The 19,785-nt window shown below is 36.9% G+C and overlaps 1 protein-coding gene and 1 long non-coding RNA gene across 2 annotated transcripts in view; one reads left to right on the top strand and one right to left on the bottom strand.

The window, feature by feature from the left end:
• Positions 1–19,105, top strand: part of LOC122414838 (mucin-12) — a 413,778-nt gene extending 394,673 nt beyond the window's left edge. The window contains exons 14-18 of the mRNA XM_043426441.1: positions 9,413–9,607; positions 10,286–10,348; positions 13,397–13,662; positions 17,382–17,608; positions 18,402–19,105. Coding sequence (XP_043282376.1) covers positions 9,413–9,607; positions 10,286–10,348; positions 13,397–13,662; positions 17,382–17,608; positions 18,402–18,680 — 1,030 coding nt within the window. The 3' untranslated portion in view covers positions 18,681–19,105. The remainder of the gene's footprint in view (positions 1–9,412; positions 9,608–10,285; positions 10,349–13,396; positions 13,663–17,381; positions 17,609–18,401) is intronic.
• LOC122414839 (uncharacterized) lies at positions 16,595–18,698 on the bottom strand. The gene is made up of 3 exons (XR_006261825.1): positions 18,586–18,698; positions 18,022–18,089; positions 16,595–17,590 (listed from the first exon to the last, which is right to left on the bottom strand). It is a non-coding gene; the product is annotated as an uncharacterized lncRNA (long non-coding RNA).
• Positions 19,106–19,785: the final 680 nt, after the last annotated feature.

The following is a 19,785-nucleotide window of genomic DNA, read 5'->3' as shown; positions in this document are numbered from 1 at the left end:
TGTTGGATGTTAAAGAGGGAAACGCCAAAGAAAGGCATAAAACGCAAAAGAAATCCATTACATATATCGTTTGAAGAAAAAAAGGTGCGTTATAGCAAAAAGTCATAGACATTTTTAAGCAATTCCAGATACTTTAGAATGTTATTGGTGGAGTAATATCGGACTTTGAAAGTATATTATAGGACGGTGGACAAATGTATAGATATATGAGTCTTAGAGATATTTTTAACGTGTGAGCGTTGAAAAATGCGTTTTTTTCCGTAGATTTAGCCCAATAATCAGTTTCTGCAGGTCCTGGATCCGTGCTCTTTCGTTCCTACTGCATTGGTACTTATGGCCTGATGTGAATATGTGAGTATATTAAGCCTACGGACCCTCCCAAAGCGATCTAGTTAATGCTAAACGAGAATAATGGCCTATTTACATCATCATTTCGAGTTATCAAAAAAATGGTACACAGGATCTGAATTCTAACCTCGAATATCGATTCAGCAGCTCAAAATACGTAGGAAAAGCATAGCCGCATCCGCCGCACAATCAACTTTTTTTTTGTGCGGCTGTGTAATTGTTGTTCATAGCTTTCCAAATGTTGAATTTTTTCAGATTTTTATTGCATCACGAAGTACGGAAATTCCAATCAGATATAATTTTTGGTCGATCTATCCATCTAGTTATACCTTAATATTGGATACTGAACTCCCCCTACTTTATTTATATACGCAATCGCCGTTGTATTGTCCACTCTGAGCAAAATTTCACAATTTTGTAGAGTTGTTGTAAAACTTTTCAGAGCAAAACATACTGCTAGCAACTCGAGATAATTAATATGGTGTCTCCTCTCTGAGCGTTATTCCACCATCCACGGATAGATTCCCCATCCTGTTAAGGAAGCGTCTGAAGATATTTCGAGTGGGTATTTTCCTGTTCTTATAGGGTTTTTTCCTATTTTGCCATTCAGTTTCCACGATCCGATATCTTTTTCCAATTTATTTTCTATCATCATTTTTTTACCGTAATCTTCATCGTTGGTAATCAGTGCCAACCATTTTTGCCTCTTTAATCATTTACAATGCGCATGGCCGTACGCTACAGCTGGAGAAGCCGCATTCAAAACACGCAAAAAAGTAGCAAAAAAAAAAAATTACAGGATTGCCCAATTTTCATATTATCAATTAAGTGATCGATTTATTTTTTCTTCTTATCGGTGAGTTTAATATTGTATTCTAAAGAATTAATCACGAATCCCAAGAATTTACATCTCTGAGATGGAGTTAAATGACTTTTTCATTATTTTATGACGAAACCTAACGTTTCTAAAAAATATTTGGACTTCAATGTGATATTTTGGTTCCATGAAGTTAGATCACACGACAAAATATCACGGACAAAATATTACTGCGACCAAATATCACCGGGACAGAATATCACACGCCAAAACATCATATGACTAAATATCATCGTCTGCCTGCTATTAGTCCTACCGAATTTATTTCCTCGATCGATCCCTCGCATGTCGATTTTGATCGCGATTCGATGTTTGATTCGAACGATGTTGAGTCCTCGGTTTGGAGTGGAAGAATTGTTTCTTCTGCTAACAATAAGATGTGCCCGCCTGTTTGTCGTCACACGAGCTTTTCGAGTTTCCTTGATATTGACGTTGAAAAGGCTTTTTTGTATTTCTTTCTGGTGCTTTCACATTTTTACACGCACTTTCAATAATTTTGGCCGCTTTTGTCTGATCAGCAAGCTTTTCTCCATACGACCTCTGGAGTGCAGTGACTCCACCAAATGTTTCACATTTTTATTCATCATAGGTGTGATGAACGACTTTTTCCAGGAATTCTTGGTGAAACACATCTGACAACAGTTTTCGCGTATCAGACAAATATTCTAATAACTTTATTTGATCGATTCCCTCTTCTTTTTCTTCGAGCAAGAGAGACATAGTCGCACCGATAAATATTACAGCTGTTCTAATACATTGTTGAGTATTAACAAAATGTTGGTCGCGTTTCGTAGTAATCTCAGACATTACTATTGCGATTTTGAGATTGATTTTTGGAGGTTCAGTACATAGCTCTAAAGGTGGCGCGAGTCGTCAGATTGTTAATTAGGATCTTCTTCCAAAAGTTGAAGAATTTCTGTGTCTAAAAGAGATCTCATGAGAATACTTTATCCCCGTTCTTTTTCAACTATTGATTGTTCGCTATTCGCACAATCTGACGAGCCATCTGATTTTTTGGAATTATTTGCCTGATTTTCCTCATTGACATGATTGCTTGGGAAAAAATATCATACATAAGAGAATTCTCGAAGTGCCTTCGACTCCCCTTTTTAGGTGTACGATTCGTGTGGAATTTCGTGTGAAAAAACGCGTAATTTTGAAATTTTATGTCACAGTGACATTTACCTGTAATTGCATTGTAATCGCTTTGGACTGATGCAACCTCGTCAATAGCTTTTGCTTGACAAAATGACTGAGAAGAGTTGTCAGATTAGTTACTTATTTATTACATAGTTATTTCAGATTACATGCTTATTTTATTATTAAACAAATATTAGTTGATAAATTTTTCTTCGTGCGTGTGGATCGTGGAGCACAACGAATAAAAAGGACAAACGATGAACGGTACGCTACGGAGAGACCTTTAGATAGGAGGCGCAAAGTCAAATTTTTATGCTGTTCAATCGTTGTGGATTGAAGCATAGTTAACACTATTACATGTAATGTAATCATCGAGAACGAGACGTCATAGTATAATGGATCACAATATTGTAGGAAATTTTTTGGAAAAAATAAAAAATGACATTCATCTTTAAAAAAATGATTTTTACTCTAGAAGCAAAAAATAACATCGTCATTGGTAATTCAATTTTTTCCCCCTTATTTTCAAAGTGAAAATGCTCTTCAAAACATAAAAAAATATCTTGATATTTGTTGATATCTCAATTAGTTCAGAAGCTATCAGAGTTTAAGGTAGCTCTGTACCTACAAGTACGAACCAAAAGTTTGAGCCGCAGCGTACCATGAAGTCTAATGTTTATACGGTGCTGCCGTCTACACGGTTTTTTTAAAGCTTCTACACTCTGCCTATCCTACATAATCACGTTTCATGCACGAATAGGTCTCTTACACATATAGAAAGTGGCGCTGTAATCGTGACAACAATGCCGTTCACCAGTATTACTATAGCGTCGAGCATCAAAATGTCAGTGTTTCCAGAAATCTTATTTATTCGTCACGAAAGAAGTTAAAAAGTGTTCAAACAAACATTTGAGAAAAAAGCTTTCATATTGTTTTGTATTGCGCCTATCAGTTCGCCACACCGTACATTGTTGCCACGTCGTCACAGTAGTCACAGCTGGCCATCCGCCCGCTCCGCGTCACGTAAAATGAATACAGTTCATCAGTCAATATCTCTGAAACTAGATGGTCAAAAATTCCCATTTTTAAAAATATTAATCCCACAATAGTAGTGAATGCACGACTAGTTTTATTTTCAAGTCGTAAGATCTGTTTAGCATCGGTAATAAAAATGTAAACAAAGTGCTATCCAGTGACGTGTTAAGTATGTGCACCGCGTACAAAATGACCTATTTTTAAGCGCAAATATCTCGAAAACTAGATGGTGAATCGATTTTCAATTTTGACAGTCGGTCCGTGAAGGTTATCTTTATACCATATTTAAATTTCAGCTCATTCTTAAGATTTCAACAAAAGTACAGAACTACCTTAAGTATGTACATATTGTACATATGCGTCGTATTAGTCGGTTGACAGTATTTCCATATTTTTTAAAAAGAATTAACCCGTCCATTTATATATAGCACAGTCTCTTTCTAAAAAGTTGGTGAGTAACGCCCGAAGTTGGTCACCAACGAGGAGCATTGTTGTCGTTTTATTCGTACGGTAATTTGTTGCTGGGGCTTTCTAATTCGGAGTCTTACTGTCAGTTTCACAGTTGTGTATACTATCAATTCGACAGTTGTGTATAGGGACGGTACAAGTAGACTACCGCGCCACTAGTGATGAAAAGTGAAAGTTTTTGAGGATTTTTTATCATTATTATATTATTATTAAATTATTATGATTATATTTCAATCAAAGTATTGAAAGTGCTACCCCCAAAAACTTATAATTTATGACATTAGAGGCGCCACGAGTACTTTCGACCTGCCCTCTATCGAATCTGCACCATCCCTATACGCGAGTGGTTATAAGCTTTCCTTGGGCACACCAACGCAAATAAAACCCTGTACGCGCGCTTGTATAACATAGTATTAGTAAAAAAAAGTGTTATCTTAATTTTTTAATCGTGAATAATGCATAAGTTATGTTCATTGCAAAATTTTAAGATTCTGTGACCATTTGTCGTCTTCAACTCAACATTTATAATCATTCAGATGGCCATTGGACCCCCCCCCCCCCCCTTTTTAACATACAATTAGATTCCGCGCGATTCAATTCATATAAATAATGTTTTTAATCTTCGACATCTAATTTAGAAACATATCAAATTTTGAATCAAAGAAACCAGTAAGTCATTGTGACCATAAGCGGCATATTAATTTCTGTACTTTTCGACTGTTAGTATCTCAACCAAACAGTCGATAAGGGGTCTTAAAATTTCACAGGCATAGAAAATAAATCTTGGATTGTAAGACATAAAAAAATTAGAGTGCTATCTAAAAACAGCCCTCGCGGCTGGATGAAATGGCGAGAATGCTTCATTTATAGGCATATAACAGCAGTTTACAGCATCTTTTCAGGTCAGACATAGTAGTTTCTAGAACTTTTGACGGATCCAGTATTGTCCTCGGTAAAAAAAAAAAAAAAGTAGAAATCTAGATTAAAACTCTAAGATTAAGCTGGATTTTTCCGTGAGATGTTTTGATAGAAGTTATTCATGGTGACTCCCGTTTCCCCCTTTTAGTCAGAATGCAAACAGCTCGACAACTTCAGACGTGTCTTTTCGACATCATCGGCTTTCATATCTACCAATTTCAGATAAAAATGAAATTAAAAAATATTTAAATCTACTCAAAATATTGCGTAGAAGGTGAACGATTGTAGGAAATTCAAACGAGATTTCGAATTTCATTTTAGGAAAAAATATCAAAAACAGCAAACTTTTCTCCATCTTAATAACTTTGTCCCCTTGAGTTTATAATTTTTTTATCGATTTGTCTAGGATAGGTATGAATAAATTAAAATGTAGTATAACAAGTCACGTTTATTAACCTCAAGGCCAATTGTGTGGAAAGAATGAAAATTTAAGTGCGAATGGAGAAAAAATTGATGAATATTCTGCTTCAATTTTGAATGACAATCTGTTCGATATACAGTATGAATGTGCTGAGGCAAACGTTGAATTACTCACTCCGGGGATTCCCTCGGGGCCGCGACGGCAAGGAGCTCATTCAGTGTCCCACGTCTTCCTGTGATGGCATGGGTCATGTGTCTGGAAACTACGCTACCCACAGAAGGCAAGGCCGGCAAATATCAAACCGACACTCCACGTTTCCTTTTATACTTCGGTAAATATGCAAAAGTGCGGCTTTTCTCAAAAATGGTGATAGATTTTGTTTTTGTCTGGATTGCTTGAATCAGTCGCACAACTTACGGATATATTCCATTAAGGAGACTGTAAATTTTTCATTAATTCCATAAGTTATGGGGTTTTCAAATTCCTCAAATTTTGGCTATTCTATATGTCTGACAGTTTCTTACACACATCCCAAAATGTTTTGAACTTACCCAATTTTTTTGTTATTCTAACAAGGGACAAAGGATGGTATTCTCTTCTTCACGTGTGTCTAATATCTCTACCCTTCCTGACCCAGGCATCGTGTATAGAATCGTTGAACACAAGGAAATAGTCGGGTAGATAAGGAACACTTTTGGATATGTGTGTGCGTATGCGTGCGTGCGTGCGTACCTGTGTGTGTGTTTGCGTACGTGCATGCATGTGTGTAGACGTGCGCAGGAAAGTAGTCGGGTAGGTTCCAAACACTTTTGGAAGTGTGTACGGAATCGTTGGACCCGTAGAACTGGTTGAGTGGTTGCGAAATATCTGTGAATCTGTGTGAGGGATCAAATAGGAATCTTGCAAGTTCTGCGTTATGTGTGCAAAGTAGAGATATTCAATACATGATCAAACGATATTATACAGACATACCTGGCCTTGCCGAAAAATGTGTTCCAAAATTCAATATCTCCAAAATATATTGTGATACGCCCGAAATTCCGTCCACGGATTTTTTATATGATCGAAAAAAAATTGTGAGCACATCGGAAATAGAAGCTTCTCTGAAGTCGACCCCCAGATTGTTTTGAAATAAAAGTCATGACGAAAGGTGTATATTTTTTTCGAAAATGAATTTGTTCAATCGTGGATACGTGAACGGGGTGTGGCGTGTTTCACGCCCAATCAGACGATCAAAAAAAATTCTATTCTTGATTTTCTCTATTTTTTTATATATATTTCTCAATTAGTTGTTATGGTGGGCCCACAACTGAACCGATCTTAAAAGTTTTTAAAAGAATAGTAGTTTGAAATAAAGAATTTCCAAAGGAACCGGAACGTACACTCTGGGCGTTTTTTCGGATTTTTTTCGTTTCAATAATGGCTGTCCAGAAAAATCTGAAAAAAATTCTGGATGTCTTTTAGACTCATAGTAATCGTGTAAAAAAAAATAATCAAGTTGGCGGGGATCAGGGAAAAAATCCACCGGTTTGACATAGAATACCTCAAAATAGAAAACTGCAAAAACCTTACAATTAGATTTTTACTTGAAATATCATACTCTATATAAAATTTTTGACTTGGCCCAAATGATTACGATTATTAGCCATGCCTATTAACTGATGGAAAGGAAAAGAAATTTTATCGCTATTTTAGAAAGAAGCCGCCCTTTTGCATATTCACCCATACTTCATATAGTTTTCTTCGTTTTCATCTTTTTACCAAATTGCCGATAATTACTAATTGTTGTATGTTTATTATTATTATTCGTGTTTCCAATTGACAAAAGTGGAAAAAAGCGGAGAATACTATTTCAAATGAGATTCTAAATCAAATATCTTTCAAATTCCGTAGTTTTAACTTTTCAAGGAATTCCATCGGGGTAAAGGGTCGAAAGGTTTACGTATTTTTGGGGATTTTTTTTCAAAGTGCAAATTATAACCCTGAAAAAATACAATAGGAAAATTTGCGACAGCATATCAGCGGTTTGAGCCTTTGGAAACTGCTAAAACCAAAAAAATTCGAAAATAACCGATCGGTAACAATCGTTGTACGAAGAATTTGAAGGAAGACACTTTTTACTTTGATTTTGAAAATAATGATACTTGGAAATGCGAAACCATACGAGTTCAGACGTCCTTGGATCACAGGAAATTTGATATTTCTGTGATACAACAAAAACCGTTACTAGCACGCATCGACTTCTTACCCTGATGACATCCCTGAGACCGGCAGTCAATTATTTTTTTCACCTTCCGACCACTCGCACAATTTATGACTGACTATTATTAATTTATCTTTTACCTTATTGTATTTCAAACAATAACCCTCTCTGATCATCATATCTTTGTATGACCACTCTCAAAATGCCTAAAAACTCAATGTCCAATGTGTAGTTAATTTTATGTCGAATGACGTACCCCCTAATCACTCTACTTCCAATCTTTTCGATCCATTTAAAGGCCCGACCCCCACGAAAAGAAAAATAACGTGACAATTAACTCTGTCATTAATATCGTGACTACACCACTAATGTAATATATCATTGTTACTACCATAACCATACCAAACACGGTGTCGGCTCTCAAAAGCTTGAGGTGATCACTCCGTGTGACAATCAGGATTTTCGGCGGTTTTTCTGAACTTGTTTGTGGCAAAGAAAAAATAACATGGACGTTTAGAATTTGGAAGATTTATTTATTGATATTTCAACCTTATGGCGACATTTTTTACTTCGATATTTCGTGTAGATTCGGTATTATACCAGTCTACAGGAACCCATTTGTTTCTTCACGGTCTCCATGATTCCGGGAGATTGGTTCTTCGGTAATCAAAAAACCAAAGAACGTTCCAATTTATAATGCAGCCTGAACTAAAATCATACGAATATTCCTTAACTTTTAATACTTTCTTATGATTTAACTTGAGGCGATAGCCGTTGCTCTATAAATTCAAACGTTCTTTGGTTTTTTGATTTTCGATAAACCAATCTCCTGAAATCGTAGAGACTATGGAGAAACACATGGTTCCTGTAGACTTGTGTAACACCGAATCTACCCGAGATTTCAACTTTCCGAATTTCAAAAGACCATGTTTTTCTCTGCAGAAAAAAATCGCAAGAAAACTCCGAAAAACCCGATTGTTGCACGGGGTGCCCCCCTTAACCCGTCGATAGTCGCGCTACTTCACCGAACTTCGTTAGTCGTGTGATGAGAGATTTTTTCATCGCCTATGTCACGCTCCTCTCCAACCGCACCTTCCTATACCTTGAAAAAAAATGTGAGAGAAAATATTATAGCGAGACTATCGACGGGTTAAGCGGCTTTGGTAGATGATGACGAAGAATAAATAAATCAGTCTTCATTTGGAAAATGTCAGTGTCGAGTGGGCAGCTTAGTTGAAAGGACTATTTTGAATGACAATGTCAGATCACACTGTGGTGACCTGACGCGTGGCAATTGATTTTAAAGAAAAAAAAATATATTTAGACCATTTTAATAATGATCAAAATGAACGTGACACGGCAATTGGCTACAAGCAAGTTTCATTGGGGTCCGGTGTGCTCCTAGCTCCCCCCCCCCAGCCCTTTTTATGTTAGAGTTTAAGAACTTGTTCGTTCGAACGTTTTTTGAATGACAACGTTGAAAGGAGAAAACATTCTTCCAACGATGATACATTGTTTGTAATTAACAACAAATTGATGAAAATGAAACGCTCGACGGACTACACCTCATGAGTGATCTTGATGGAACGAGACGCTGCCACTCGCTGCACGTTTACTCATTCGCACTTCAAAGAGCCGTAGATATTAAGTTATCAAAGGAGAGGACAATATTTCAAATTTTTTTGTAGCTATCAATTAACCATCGAAATGTACTGTTCTAAGATTTTTCGAAATCCGTGGCTCGTGCATCGTATTCCGTGGCAACGTTACAACAGTGCATGCAATCACTTGCTAATTAATTCATTATTAATCCATATCGATATTTTACCTTTTCTGAGGAAAGAAATTTGTGAGGTGTAGCCTCATGGCAATAAAGATCGACGTTCGAAATAAGTCATGCGTAGAATAGACGCCTCGCAATTCTGACGCCAAGTCGCCGGACAAAAAATTCTCTTAATTTACTTCAAAAAAATCTGAAACATGTTTTTTTCACAATTTCCAGTCTCTCCGGATGTCCGAGAGCTGATCGTTCACAAATCCAGGCGCATTCCCAAGAGTTGAAATGCCCGACGCCGTCGTGCGACGGCTCGGGACACATTACCGGAAACTACAGCTCTCACAGAAGTCTTTCGGGTTGTCCGAGAGCGGGAAAACCTAAGAGCAAACCTCGAGATGGTCAAGACTCGGAGCCTCTAAGGTCAGCATAATTCTCTGTCCTTTTTCTCCATTATCGGTCTGCACTTTGATGGTTTTTGATACTGACACGTACTAATGTCTCCGCGATTGGATTTCTATTTTTATCATTTAATCGGTACAGTTATCTCGATGCTTTTTTTGGAAACCGATCAATAAAAACAAAATCCTTAATTTTAATTTCATGAGAGTATTAAATTGAAAAGATTTTTCATTATAAAACATACGCAATACAAAAAATACGTGAAATATTTTCAACTCGTGCTCGAAGAACTATCGAATGAGAAGAATAGAGCAATGATGAGTATGTAAAATACGTGAAATATTTGAACTTCGCGGACCAAGATAGATAGTCAAATTGAAGGGAGCAGGTTTAATTCGTGCGAGTCGAATTGGTGGTTCGAAAACCACGAGAAAAGGGTGTGGCGGGTGGTGGGTGCATGAGAGCGATGGGAATTTGCCTTAGCTCACAGAGTCTTCCTGAGCGTCTGCTGCAAATCCCTATCTTCTATTAACCCTCGAGTTAAGGCGAGAAGACGCTGACTAATATGTGGTGGTTTCCGCTCATTTCACGCTTCCTTCTCGACCTATCCCATTTTCTTCTTACTGTGTGGATGGATGGATGTATCGCGATGATGACGGTGATGATCGTAACGATGATGACATTTTGCCGGTGCTACAGATGTCCGATTCCGGGTTGCGACGGCTCGGGTCATGCAACTGGAAAATTCTTGTCTCATCGCAGGTAAGAAATTAACCCTCTATAATCTATAACTCTGTATTCTATTAATCACATGGGATATGAACACATAATACAGACTCGCTATACACTAAAAGACATGGAAAGAAATACTTTTTATTTGCACGGATTGTATTTGGCTTCGACGAAACTGATTCATTATTGTTTGAATGAAAAGAAGAACGAACACGCGGAGAAAACTTTTAGAGCGACTAAAAAAATTCGATACTCTCAAGGAGGTTGGTGACTACTTTGGAAGAACAAGAGACTACAGGGTACCTCTATTTCAGAGCACACGCTCCGTGTGCCTCCAGTAACTCCTAAAATTAAAAGCTTTCGAACATAAATAAATGGATTTATCTTTGTAAACTCTGATTAGCTAAAACCACCGAAATTTACTTTATTCAGAGAGGCGAGAGCCTCGGATCAGCAGACGACAGGGCTGTCAATGTACTTGTCCCGAGACTCTTTATACCGAGTCCCTTGATGAATTTGTTTTCTCATATCATTATGCGTTCTTCTTCTTCTTCTTCTCATTGTTATTGACCGTCCAATAATATCGATTATATGAAATATACGAGATAAACGCTAAAATCACGGGAGTGGTGCAGTGTAAGCTGAACAATTGGAAATGCAATGGCTCCCGTAAAGAGTCTCTGGCATCGAACTCGCTTTTATAAATGTATTTATCTAGGCGTCACTACCGCGACTCTAAATCTCTTAGATGTTGACAGCAATGCTTCGAGTATTCGACTTTTCCGTACACAACCTCAGCAGTCATCCAATAGTAAGAATCACAAAGTGTCTAATATCTCGAAATTCCGATATTGTTTATTTTTGTTTCAACAATCCTATACTGTTTTATAGATTTTGTCTAACAATCTATAATCTATTTTATTATTTGATTCCCCATAATTCATTGTGAAATCACGGTAAATTGAAATTTCTTCAAATTTTGCAGGTCGGCAAAGATTTCAACTTTACGATGATATTCATTCAATTTTTTTATTTAAATCTGACAAGGAAACATACTTTAGGAAACCCCTCAGATTTCAATAATATTTTTCTATATTATAGTCTATCCAAAAATAAGAGACACGTATTTTTTTGATCGGCTTAGAGCCATTTTGAAGGGGTGAAATCGACCCGCAAAGTTGGACATGTTTTGCATCTGATAGAGTCTTTCGAATGAAAGTACTTAAGGTAACTCCTGTACCGCATGCTAGTCAAATGAGTGCTAAATTTTCAAAACACTTTTAGACCAAGTTCAACGTACCGATTAAACTTATTGTTAGTAAATATGTATTCAAGCATATTTCATTAACGTGAAAAAATATTTAAAATGATTTTTTTTATTTTGATTTTTTTTTTTTTTAAATTCGTTTTTTGACACTAAAATGGCAATGGGGAAATACCTTGTTCAAAAGCCAACGCCATATCTGGATTCAACCGATAAGCATTTACTCTGCGTTCCAAAGTAGTTTTCGGCACTCGGTAACAAATGGACGCAGCCTTGTATCCTAGTCGCCCGTTAATAACGCATTTTATTGCGTTTGCCATTGCAATTTTGTGCCATTTACAGCGATTCAATTTTCTTTTATGATGACGTACCATTTTTAAAATCCTCTTGGCCACGTTTAAAGTTTTCCTATCGCGCCACCAAAGCGCAACGAATAGCGCTGAGCGCACTCGAAGTGCGTTCGAGTTACCGCTGTAAATGCTGAGATCGCTTTCAACGCTTACAGTGGTAAGTCGGAAGCACTCGGTTACGGCTGCAAAATGCACCCAAGGTGCATTAAATTAAAATCATAGAAAAAAAAAATTTCATAAGTTTTTGAGGGGTACCCCATTTTGCCTTGGGATTTTTTTTTTTTTAATTGACAAGAATTCCAGTACATTTCTTAGTTTTTGGGAGTAAAAAATAGACAGAGCTTCCCAAACTTCTGAAAAGTTCAATATTTCCTTAGGTATCCCGTTTTGCCCCGGTCTCCTCTATATGGGCAGATCCATTACTTTTCGACTGCAGCCTGCGCACTTGGGTCAGCGATTTGGCTGCCGACTTTTCTTTAAAAATTAGGTTATAAAACAAGACGATCCCCCAACTTTTAAGTCCATTCATGAAATCTTGACCGCTGTAGAATTTTTTAAAATTCTTAAAAAGTCATTTTTTTTAGCCATTCCCATGATTTTTTCATGCGAATTCTATGCGGTTGAAAATATGAAGTGGCATTTTTCTTCTTAAACTTTCTAATTTTGAGAAAAAAATAATTTTTCACTCCATATGAAAATCCAATTAAATTAGCACCCTTTTTTTGAATTACTATTTTTATGAAATTTCCCGCATTTTTGAAATGCTGCAGCCGTAGCGATAATTTTTTACGTAGATGGCTCTAATTTTTTAGAGTATACGACTCTAATTTTTTATCTAGGTATATTCTATACAGACATACACGAATATTTATATATTAATACGTTCCTTTTAATACACAGCCGCTCACAGCTACTTGATTTCTGAAAAAACGCTATTTTCATACAGCTGGAAATTTTTTCTACCTTATAGAATGGCTTGAAGTTTTCAGAGAATGTACCTTATTCTATATCCAAACAACACGGGAAATTTTTAGAATGGATTTTAGCTGGTTAGTGAGCTGTGAATTTTTGAAACGTTCCAGTTTCCCGTATTTTTTTTTTCATGTTTATGGTATTATCAATGACTTTTTTAATTGCACGTAATGAATTTACTCTATTTTTGTATCAAGTAGAAGTAAAAACATGGAAAAAAAACGTAGGGTGTGTGCAATCTCACGCCATAAAAGAAAATCTGGAAATGCGGTATGTTTTGTATGAAATATTAAAGAAGTCATGTAAAAATTTCACAACAATAACCGAAATAGACGATGCGTAATCCCAATGTGGTGGAAGCAGGATGCAGAGCTAGCCCCACCGCTCTTTACAAAATCAGGCCCCCAATCTGTTCAAATTGTTGTTCTTCATCGTCGTTTCAATATTTTTTGCTTTTTATTTAACGAAAATATGCGAATGAATTTGTTGCAGCGCTTCTGGTTGTCCAATAGCGAATCGAAACAAAGCGCGAGTTCTCGAATCTGGTGGAACTGTGGAACAACATAAGGCCGCGGTTGCAGCAGCGACGGCAATGAAATTCGAGGGCGTCAATTGCCCAACCCGTGGCTGCGACGGGATCGGACATGTAAACGGTTCATTCTCGACTCATCGATCGTTATCTGGGTGTCCGAATGCTGGCCATTCGATCAAGAAGCCAAAATTCGAAGACATGAGCCTATACAACAAAGGAATCACCGGTGAGGACAAAAAACTCGAAGAATAAGACTCGATCGTTATCGGCAGTGGCGGGGGTTGAAAGATTCGAAGAAAAGAATAAGAAAAATATGAGAAAAATACGATGGAAAATCAAAACAAAACAGCAGAACAAAGCCAAGTAAAGTTTTTCGCGTATAATCCAACATCACGAGAATCATTTCGAGCTTTTCTTCTAACGATTTGCCACCTTTTGTGCGTGTCTCTCATCCAACTATCTGTCTGTTACATTAACGCAACCGTTTCAACGAGTGCAATAGACTCAAAATTCTACACGAGTTCTCGTCAAATCCATTCATTCATTCTTGCGTCGGTGATTCGCTCGCACAGCCTGAAGTTTTATTCAATCAGAACTTCGCAACCTTGCAATTCAAAGCCCGAAATCCCGAATTAATAATCCAATTGAGGAAAACATTCAAAGGAACAATGAACATCATTCGTTTTCGTGTCGAGAATAGATGTATTTTAATTTCCCCCCCACCCCCCTTTACCCCCTCCGCACACATCAGTCTCGTCATAGTTTCTCTTTCTCAAATATTTTTTTTCCTAAATTTTCATAAACAAAAGCAGCATTGCAAATTCTCGATTTCTATGGTCAATATGTAACTCACATTCCACCGCTAAATTCTCCAAAGCAACAAGACCAACGATGGATGCATGAAAAAAACTGAAAAGAATTTATTTTGTACGATAAAAAAATGTTGTCTGAATTCGAGCAATTTGATAGCTACTCGAACGTTTTATAATAATGAAAAAAAAACTATTCCCTATTCCGAGACGTCCCCATACGAAGATTCTGATCGAACGAAATGATCGGCTAGACAAAGACATCTTGAATTTGAATCAATTTTTGTCAACCAAACTCAACTTATCTCAAATGTCACCTTTGCTCAAAATACACTTTATTTATATTCAAGTTGACAAAATATATTGGAAAATTGTTTCGTTTGAACCAAGTTGCAAAAAAGTAACGAACGATTGTAGAAGAGTTTGAGAAACACGATGCCTTCAAATTACGGCATATCACCTCGTAAAGATATTTTTTTTTTTCACATATACTGAAACTAAGAGAGATGAAAGCAAATGAAATAGTATAACTCTTACCTTGCGCTATGCCACGCTCTGCTCTACCATCCACGCAATGATGTGCTGTCATACCAATGATGAGAATTTAACTAGACCTTTTTTCCTTTTCCCAATTCTCATTAACCTTCGACAACTCGAAAAAAAAGAAAATCATCCGAATGGCTAATAATTTCTGATTACGTTGTTATACGGAAATTTCGTATTCAATTCAACCCCCCACGATCCTCCTCCAAAATAGTTACTTCCCGCGGAGAATTTTCCATAGCATAACAAAATAAGAACGGCAAACTCTTTCACTCGATCTCCCTTACTTGCTTCTTCTTTTTACGCCATTACTGTCCACGATAGTATATTCGTGTACTAGAAAAGAATATCGAAGGAAAGAAATGAGAAGGAGAGAGAGAGAGAAAAGGGAAGATTGAGAATAAAAACGGGAGAACAAAAGAAACAAGAGATGCATTTAAAAGATGTTCGAAAGCCCCCTTAACGAAAAAAAAACGTGCCTCCGACGAAGCCGCATACGAGGATGAAAAATAATCTATTCTGATTTATTCTGGGATTTCACGCGATCAGGTCCTACTTTCCTGTCATACAGCTTTGAGGAGAACAGTTACTATTGAAGGTAAGGGACTGACGTACTCGCCACTTGTTTCTATGTGTTTTTTCTTGGTGTTGCGTAAAAAGGAAAAGAATAACAAGAAAGCTAAAAAGAGTAAGAAAATCAAGAAAAAAATGAATTGACAACAGCGACTAAAAACATTACACACGAGTGTCTTTAATTTTTACGAAACGACAACCGAGCATTGGCCTTTACCATAAATCTGAATCATATCTTTGGGGCAACTCGAGAATGACATGCAAGAAAGATGCATCCGCGCATCCTCAATTCATTCAAAAGAGCTTAATCATGAAAACTTTACTCGAGACAGATTTTCACAAAAATGACGTCAACGCTCGGAGTCTCCCTTCGTTTTTTTTTGTTATCTGGTATGATGGCACCTCACGCTAATTTCTCCCTTCAATGATCCTTTAATATGTATTCATATATATACATACATCACCGTTTCCCAATAAAAGTGGGTAAAAAAACCTTCAGAGCGTCGTAAAGCAAGAGGATGACAACAAGTGAGAGAATAAGAGCTCGTGTTCGATTTCCCGAATGGGAGCAACAATGTGCTTGAAAGCAACCAAGACGATGAGAGAATGATAAAAAGAGCAAGAAAGTGGGCAAGTAAATTCGAACGTGAAAGACGAAATGAACCAACGATTCGTTTTTTCGATCAACCCTCTCCGCCGAACCTCTATACATTCGAATGCATATGTATATATATATATAATTTTTTTTTTTACGACACCTTCATGTCGGTGCGTGTGTGTGTGTGCGCGCGTGTGTGTGTGTATGTGTGTGCGGGCGCACTTTTTTCCACAAGTATATATTTTGTCTTGAACCGTTTGTAACGTTTGAAAAAAAAGAAACGCCTTCACGCACACACCACTTTGCTGATTTATACATACATGCATATTTTCATATATCCACTATGGCATATATATATATATGTACATCGATAAAAATGTAAGACACGAATTAGCACTCTAATTACTTCAGCGAGATCCTCGGCCGGCTGCTGCACCAGCGGGTTTGCATCGTCAACCCCCCCCCCCCCCCCCCACCCTAGGCCTCTTGTTTTCGATGCGACCGTCATTCTTCGAACATGACAAAAATCTCTGTCACTCATATTTCCCGTGTAAACACACTCTTTTCCTGTGGTCTTCCATAGCACCTTTTAAATCAATTTCAAATTTTTTATTTTCTTTATTTCTCACACTGAAATTAATACACAGGAAAGAATGGGCAATCCAGTCCTCCAGATTATCGTTGAACTCAACTTTCATGCGATTCGAACATTACGTAAACAATACTTCTAGAATATCAATGGCCTTTATAAAGAATTATCAACTTAATTTTTTCGAATATCGTGGTTTAAATGATATTTGTCATATACAGCCTGTTTTTCGATTTTCTTTCAATATTGTAAAAACAAAAGACTTTCGCCTGAAGCGAATTGAAAACTTCCATTACTCAAATTTGACTGAGCATCAAATAACTGCGATTCAATAACACGTTAAATAGTACATATTGGATTCGAATATGCTCAACATTGAAAAAATGGAAAAAAAAATCAGAATTGTAGATGTAAAGTATGAACTCGATTCTCACCGCGAATCTACTTTTTATATGTTTGGAATATAATTTGAAGAAAACGCTGACGTGTTAAAAGGAAGAAAAATAGTAAACTTTTCTCCATCTGGATAATTTTTTCTGTGTGAGAGATAAAAAAAAAGTCAAGTCAATGGCGTTAGATTCGATCCGCACACGGTGATGTTTCTATCCGTAGATTTTTGTTATTTATTTATTTATTTTTTTTTTTTTTTCATTGGAAATAACGTGGATTTCAATGCCCGTAATGAGCGTGTCAGGGAGGGGGGAAAAATGGTAGATTGTTTGCAACAAGTGAGAATATCGTGAGCACCATATAGTATGGGATGGAGCTTCGATTGAGTTAATGGTCAGAGCGACTAGCGTTAAAACGGGGCTTGTCTCTCTCTCCCGATTTAGGGATGGATGCCGGTGGTGGTCCGGCACAAGGTGGTCCGTTGGGTGCGGGTCAGGGAAGTATCGGCGGTAACGGCCCTGCTGGTTGTGGCGGTCAGGGCGAGGATCTGTACACCCTTGAAGCAGAAATCACCGAGTTACAGAGAGAGAACGCTCGTGTCGAATCCCAGGTTATGCGACTGCGCTCCGATATCGCCTCTATGGAAAATCAACTGAAACACGGAGACAAGGTCAGATTTTACGCTCAGCCGGTATTTGAGCTCTTTCCACCGTATCCGATCTTACCCCCCTACGATATTCCACTAGTATTTCAATTTTACTGATATTCACTATTGTTGGTACACGAAATTTTTTTCCCCCTCACTTCACCGCTTGTATATGATCGGTTGTTGGAAAAGAAGACAACCTTCTCCTCAATCTGTCGTTCACTAAAATTCCCAAATATTTTAACCTTTAGAGGGCCGGGTTTTGAGAGTTGAAATCGCCCTTGAAAAGTGCTCAAATTAGTGTCTGGTATCACGTATCAACTATATACGAAGTTCATATCAGAGGGTGAGCCGTTATATCGGCTTATTTCCGGCCCTCTAGAGGTTAAACGATAGGGAAAAAAATTTCATATACGATTAATACGAATCATACTAACCGATTGCTGGCAAAGAGAATATTCATCTCCGACCCATTATTCTGGCTATCAATGTCTCGAACCTTTTTCTAGAAGGTAAAAAAACAATAATTTATAACCAATTGTTGGAAAAATTGGTAAGCATCAATTAAATTGTTTTGAGTATTTAAAAAGCTTTATTCGGAAGATTATAAAAGACAAGGGAAGTTGAAAGGAAACCAGAATTCGCCCAACGAAAAATAAAAAAAAAAAAATAAAAATCAATAACAAAAACAAATAATTCCTCTATAAAAAATCCCAATTGTTTTGAAGAAAAATGAGTTAGTTTTTTAACGGGAAATGATATTGTTGTATTGACGATCGACTAGCATAAACAATAAATATTCTTTCTCTATTTCCAGGAGACAAATGTAATTTCTCAACGGAACAACAATCTGAAAGATTATTATCACTCGCTGCGTGAGAACGTGATAACAATACTGGAGCACGTGCGCATACCAAATGCACCGGGTGGGGCGCATCAGGAGAAAATGAACCACGAGAATTTCGACAGTTATCTGACAAAGCTGCAGACCCTTTACACACCCGATGGTTACTGTGCCGATGAGAGTAACAGACCGATCTACGAATCGGTCAAAACGGCTCTCCAGGACTTCACGGTATTACCTACGCCCATCTGAGACCATCCTCCATAAAACAGATGAAAAATTATTTTGTCAAACGAAATCGATCCTGTTCCATCGATAGAAGAGACGAAACGATATTTTTTTCTGGTATAATGCGGAAAGAATTCCCGAACGAACTGAAAGTGAGATTGAAATCCGCTGATCCACTGATCCACAAATTAACTGGAAAAAAGAAGCTTGAGGTGAAAAAAAAAACAGTGGTAAAAAAATACAAAAATAAATGTAATGTTGCTCGATGGAAAATGCATTGCGAGTGTGCAAGAGCAGGTGCTAAAACAAAAAATCTCATCGTCTTGAGCATTACGAATTGCAAATCGTGCGATATACCCCAAGAGCAAAAACTGAGTGCATCGTAAATTGCAACCTATCACTATTGTAAATAAAATAATGAAGAAATAAAAAGCAAAAGTAGTTGTCAAGCCACACGAGCATTGTAAATAACTTTGATCAAGGTGTTTGGAAAATGTAAAAAAAAGCGGAATAGTCAAATTAATCTTATGATTAAACGTGAATATCGTTCCCTAGAAATACTTGCTTAATCATCATTTCAAGGACTATTCATTACGAATCTTGATTCAGTGATTATCATTGGGTGATTTGAAAATACACGATCGATATAATTATTCATAGAAATTCATTGACAGAAGGGGATAGAAGAAAATACGAAATATTAACGAACCTCTCGTCGAGGTAATTATCACTTGTACCCACTCTCATCGTTATCAAACCAATCATTATTAATATATGCATAGATATATTCATATTCATATTAAGATGGTTAAAAGAAAGCGATGTTTTTTTTTCTCAGAGTCGCTAGTGATTATGTTAATTATTGATGGAAAAGCTACTCTCTCAGGATTTAGAACTTCTAAAAAAAATTTCAAAGGTGATGCCAACAATGTTGAAATTTTTTTTCAAACGTAGGGGGAGGGTAACGTCAATTTGGTGAAAAAAAGTCCATTTTATTTAGATGCTACAGAATACAAATTGATTTTATTGATTGTAACATCACAATATAATATATGAATAATATTTCCTCAATTTTAAAAACTCAAATATCAATAATTAACTCGATAATAACAGAGATACTTCGGGAAAG

This window comes from Venturia canescens, chromosome 8 (genome assembly GCF_019457755.1).
Source record: "Venturia canescens isolate UGA chromosome 8, ASM1945775v1, whole genome shotgun sequence".
NCBI lineage: Eukaryota > Metazoa > Arthropoda > Insecta > Hymenoptera > Ichneumonidae > Venturia > Venturia canescens.
The sequence above is the reverse complement of the archived record's forward strand: the minus strand, read 5'-3'. Positions and strand labels throughout refer to the sequence as shown.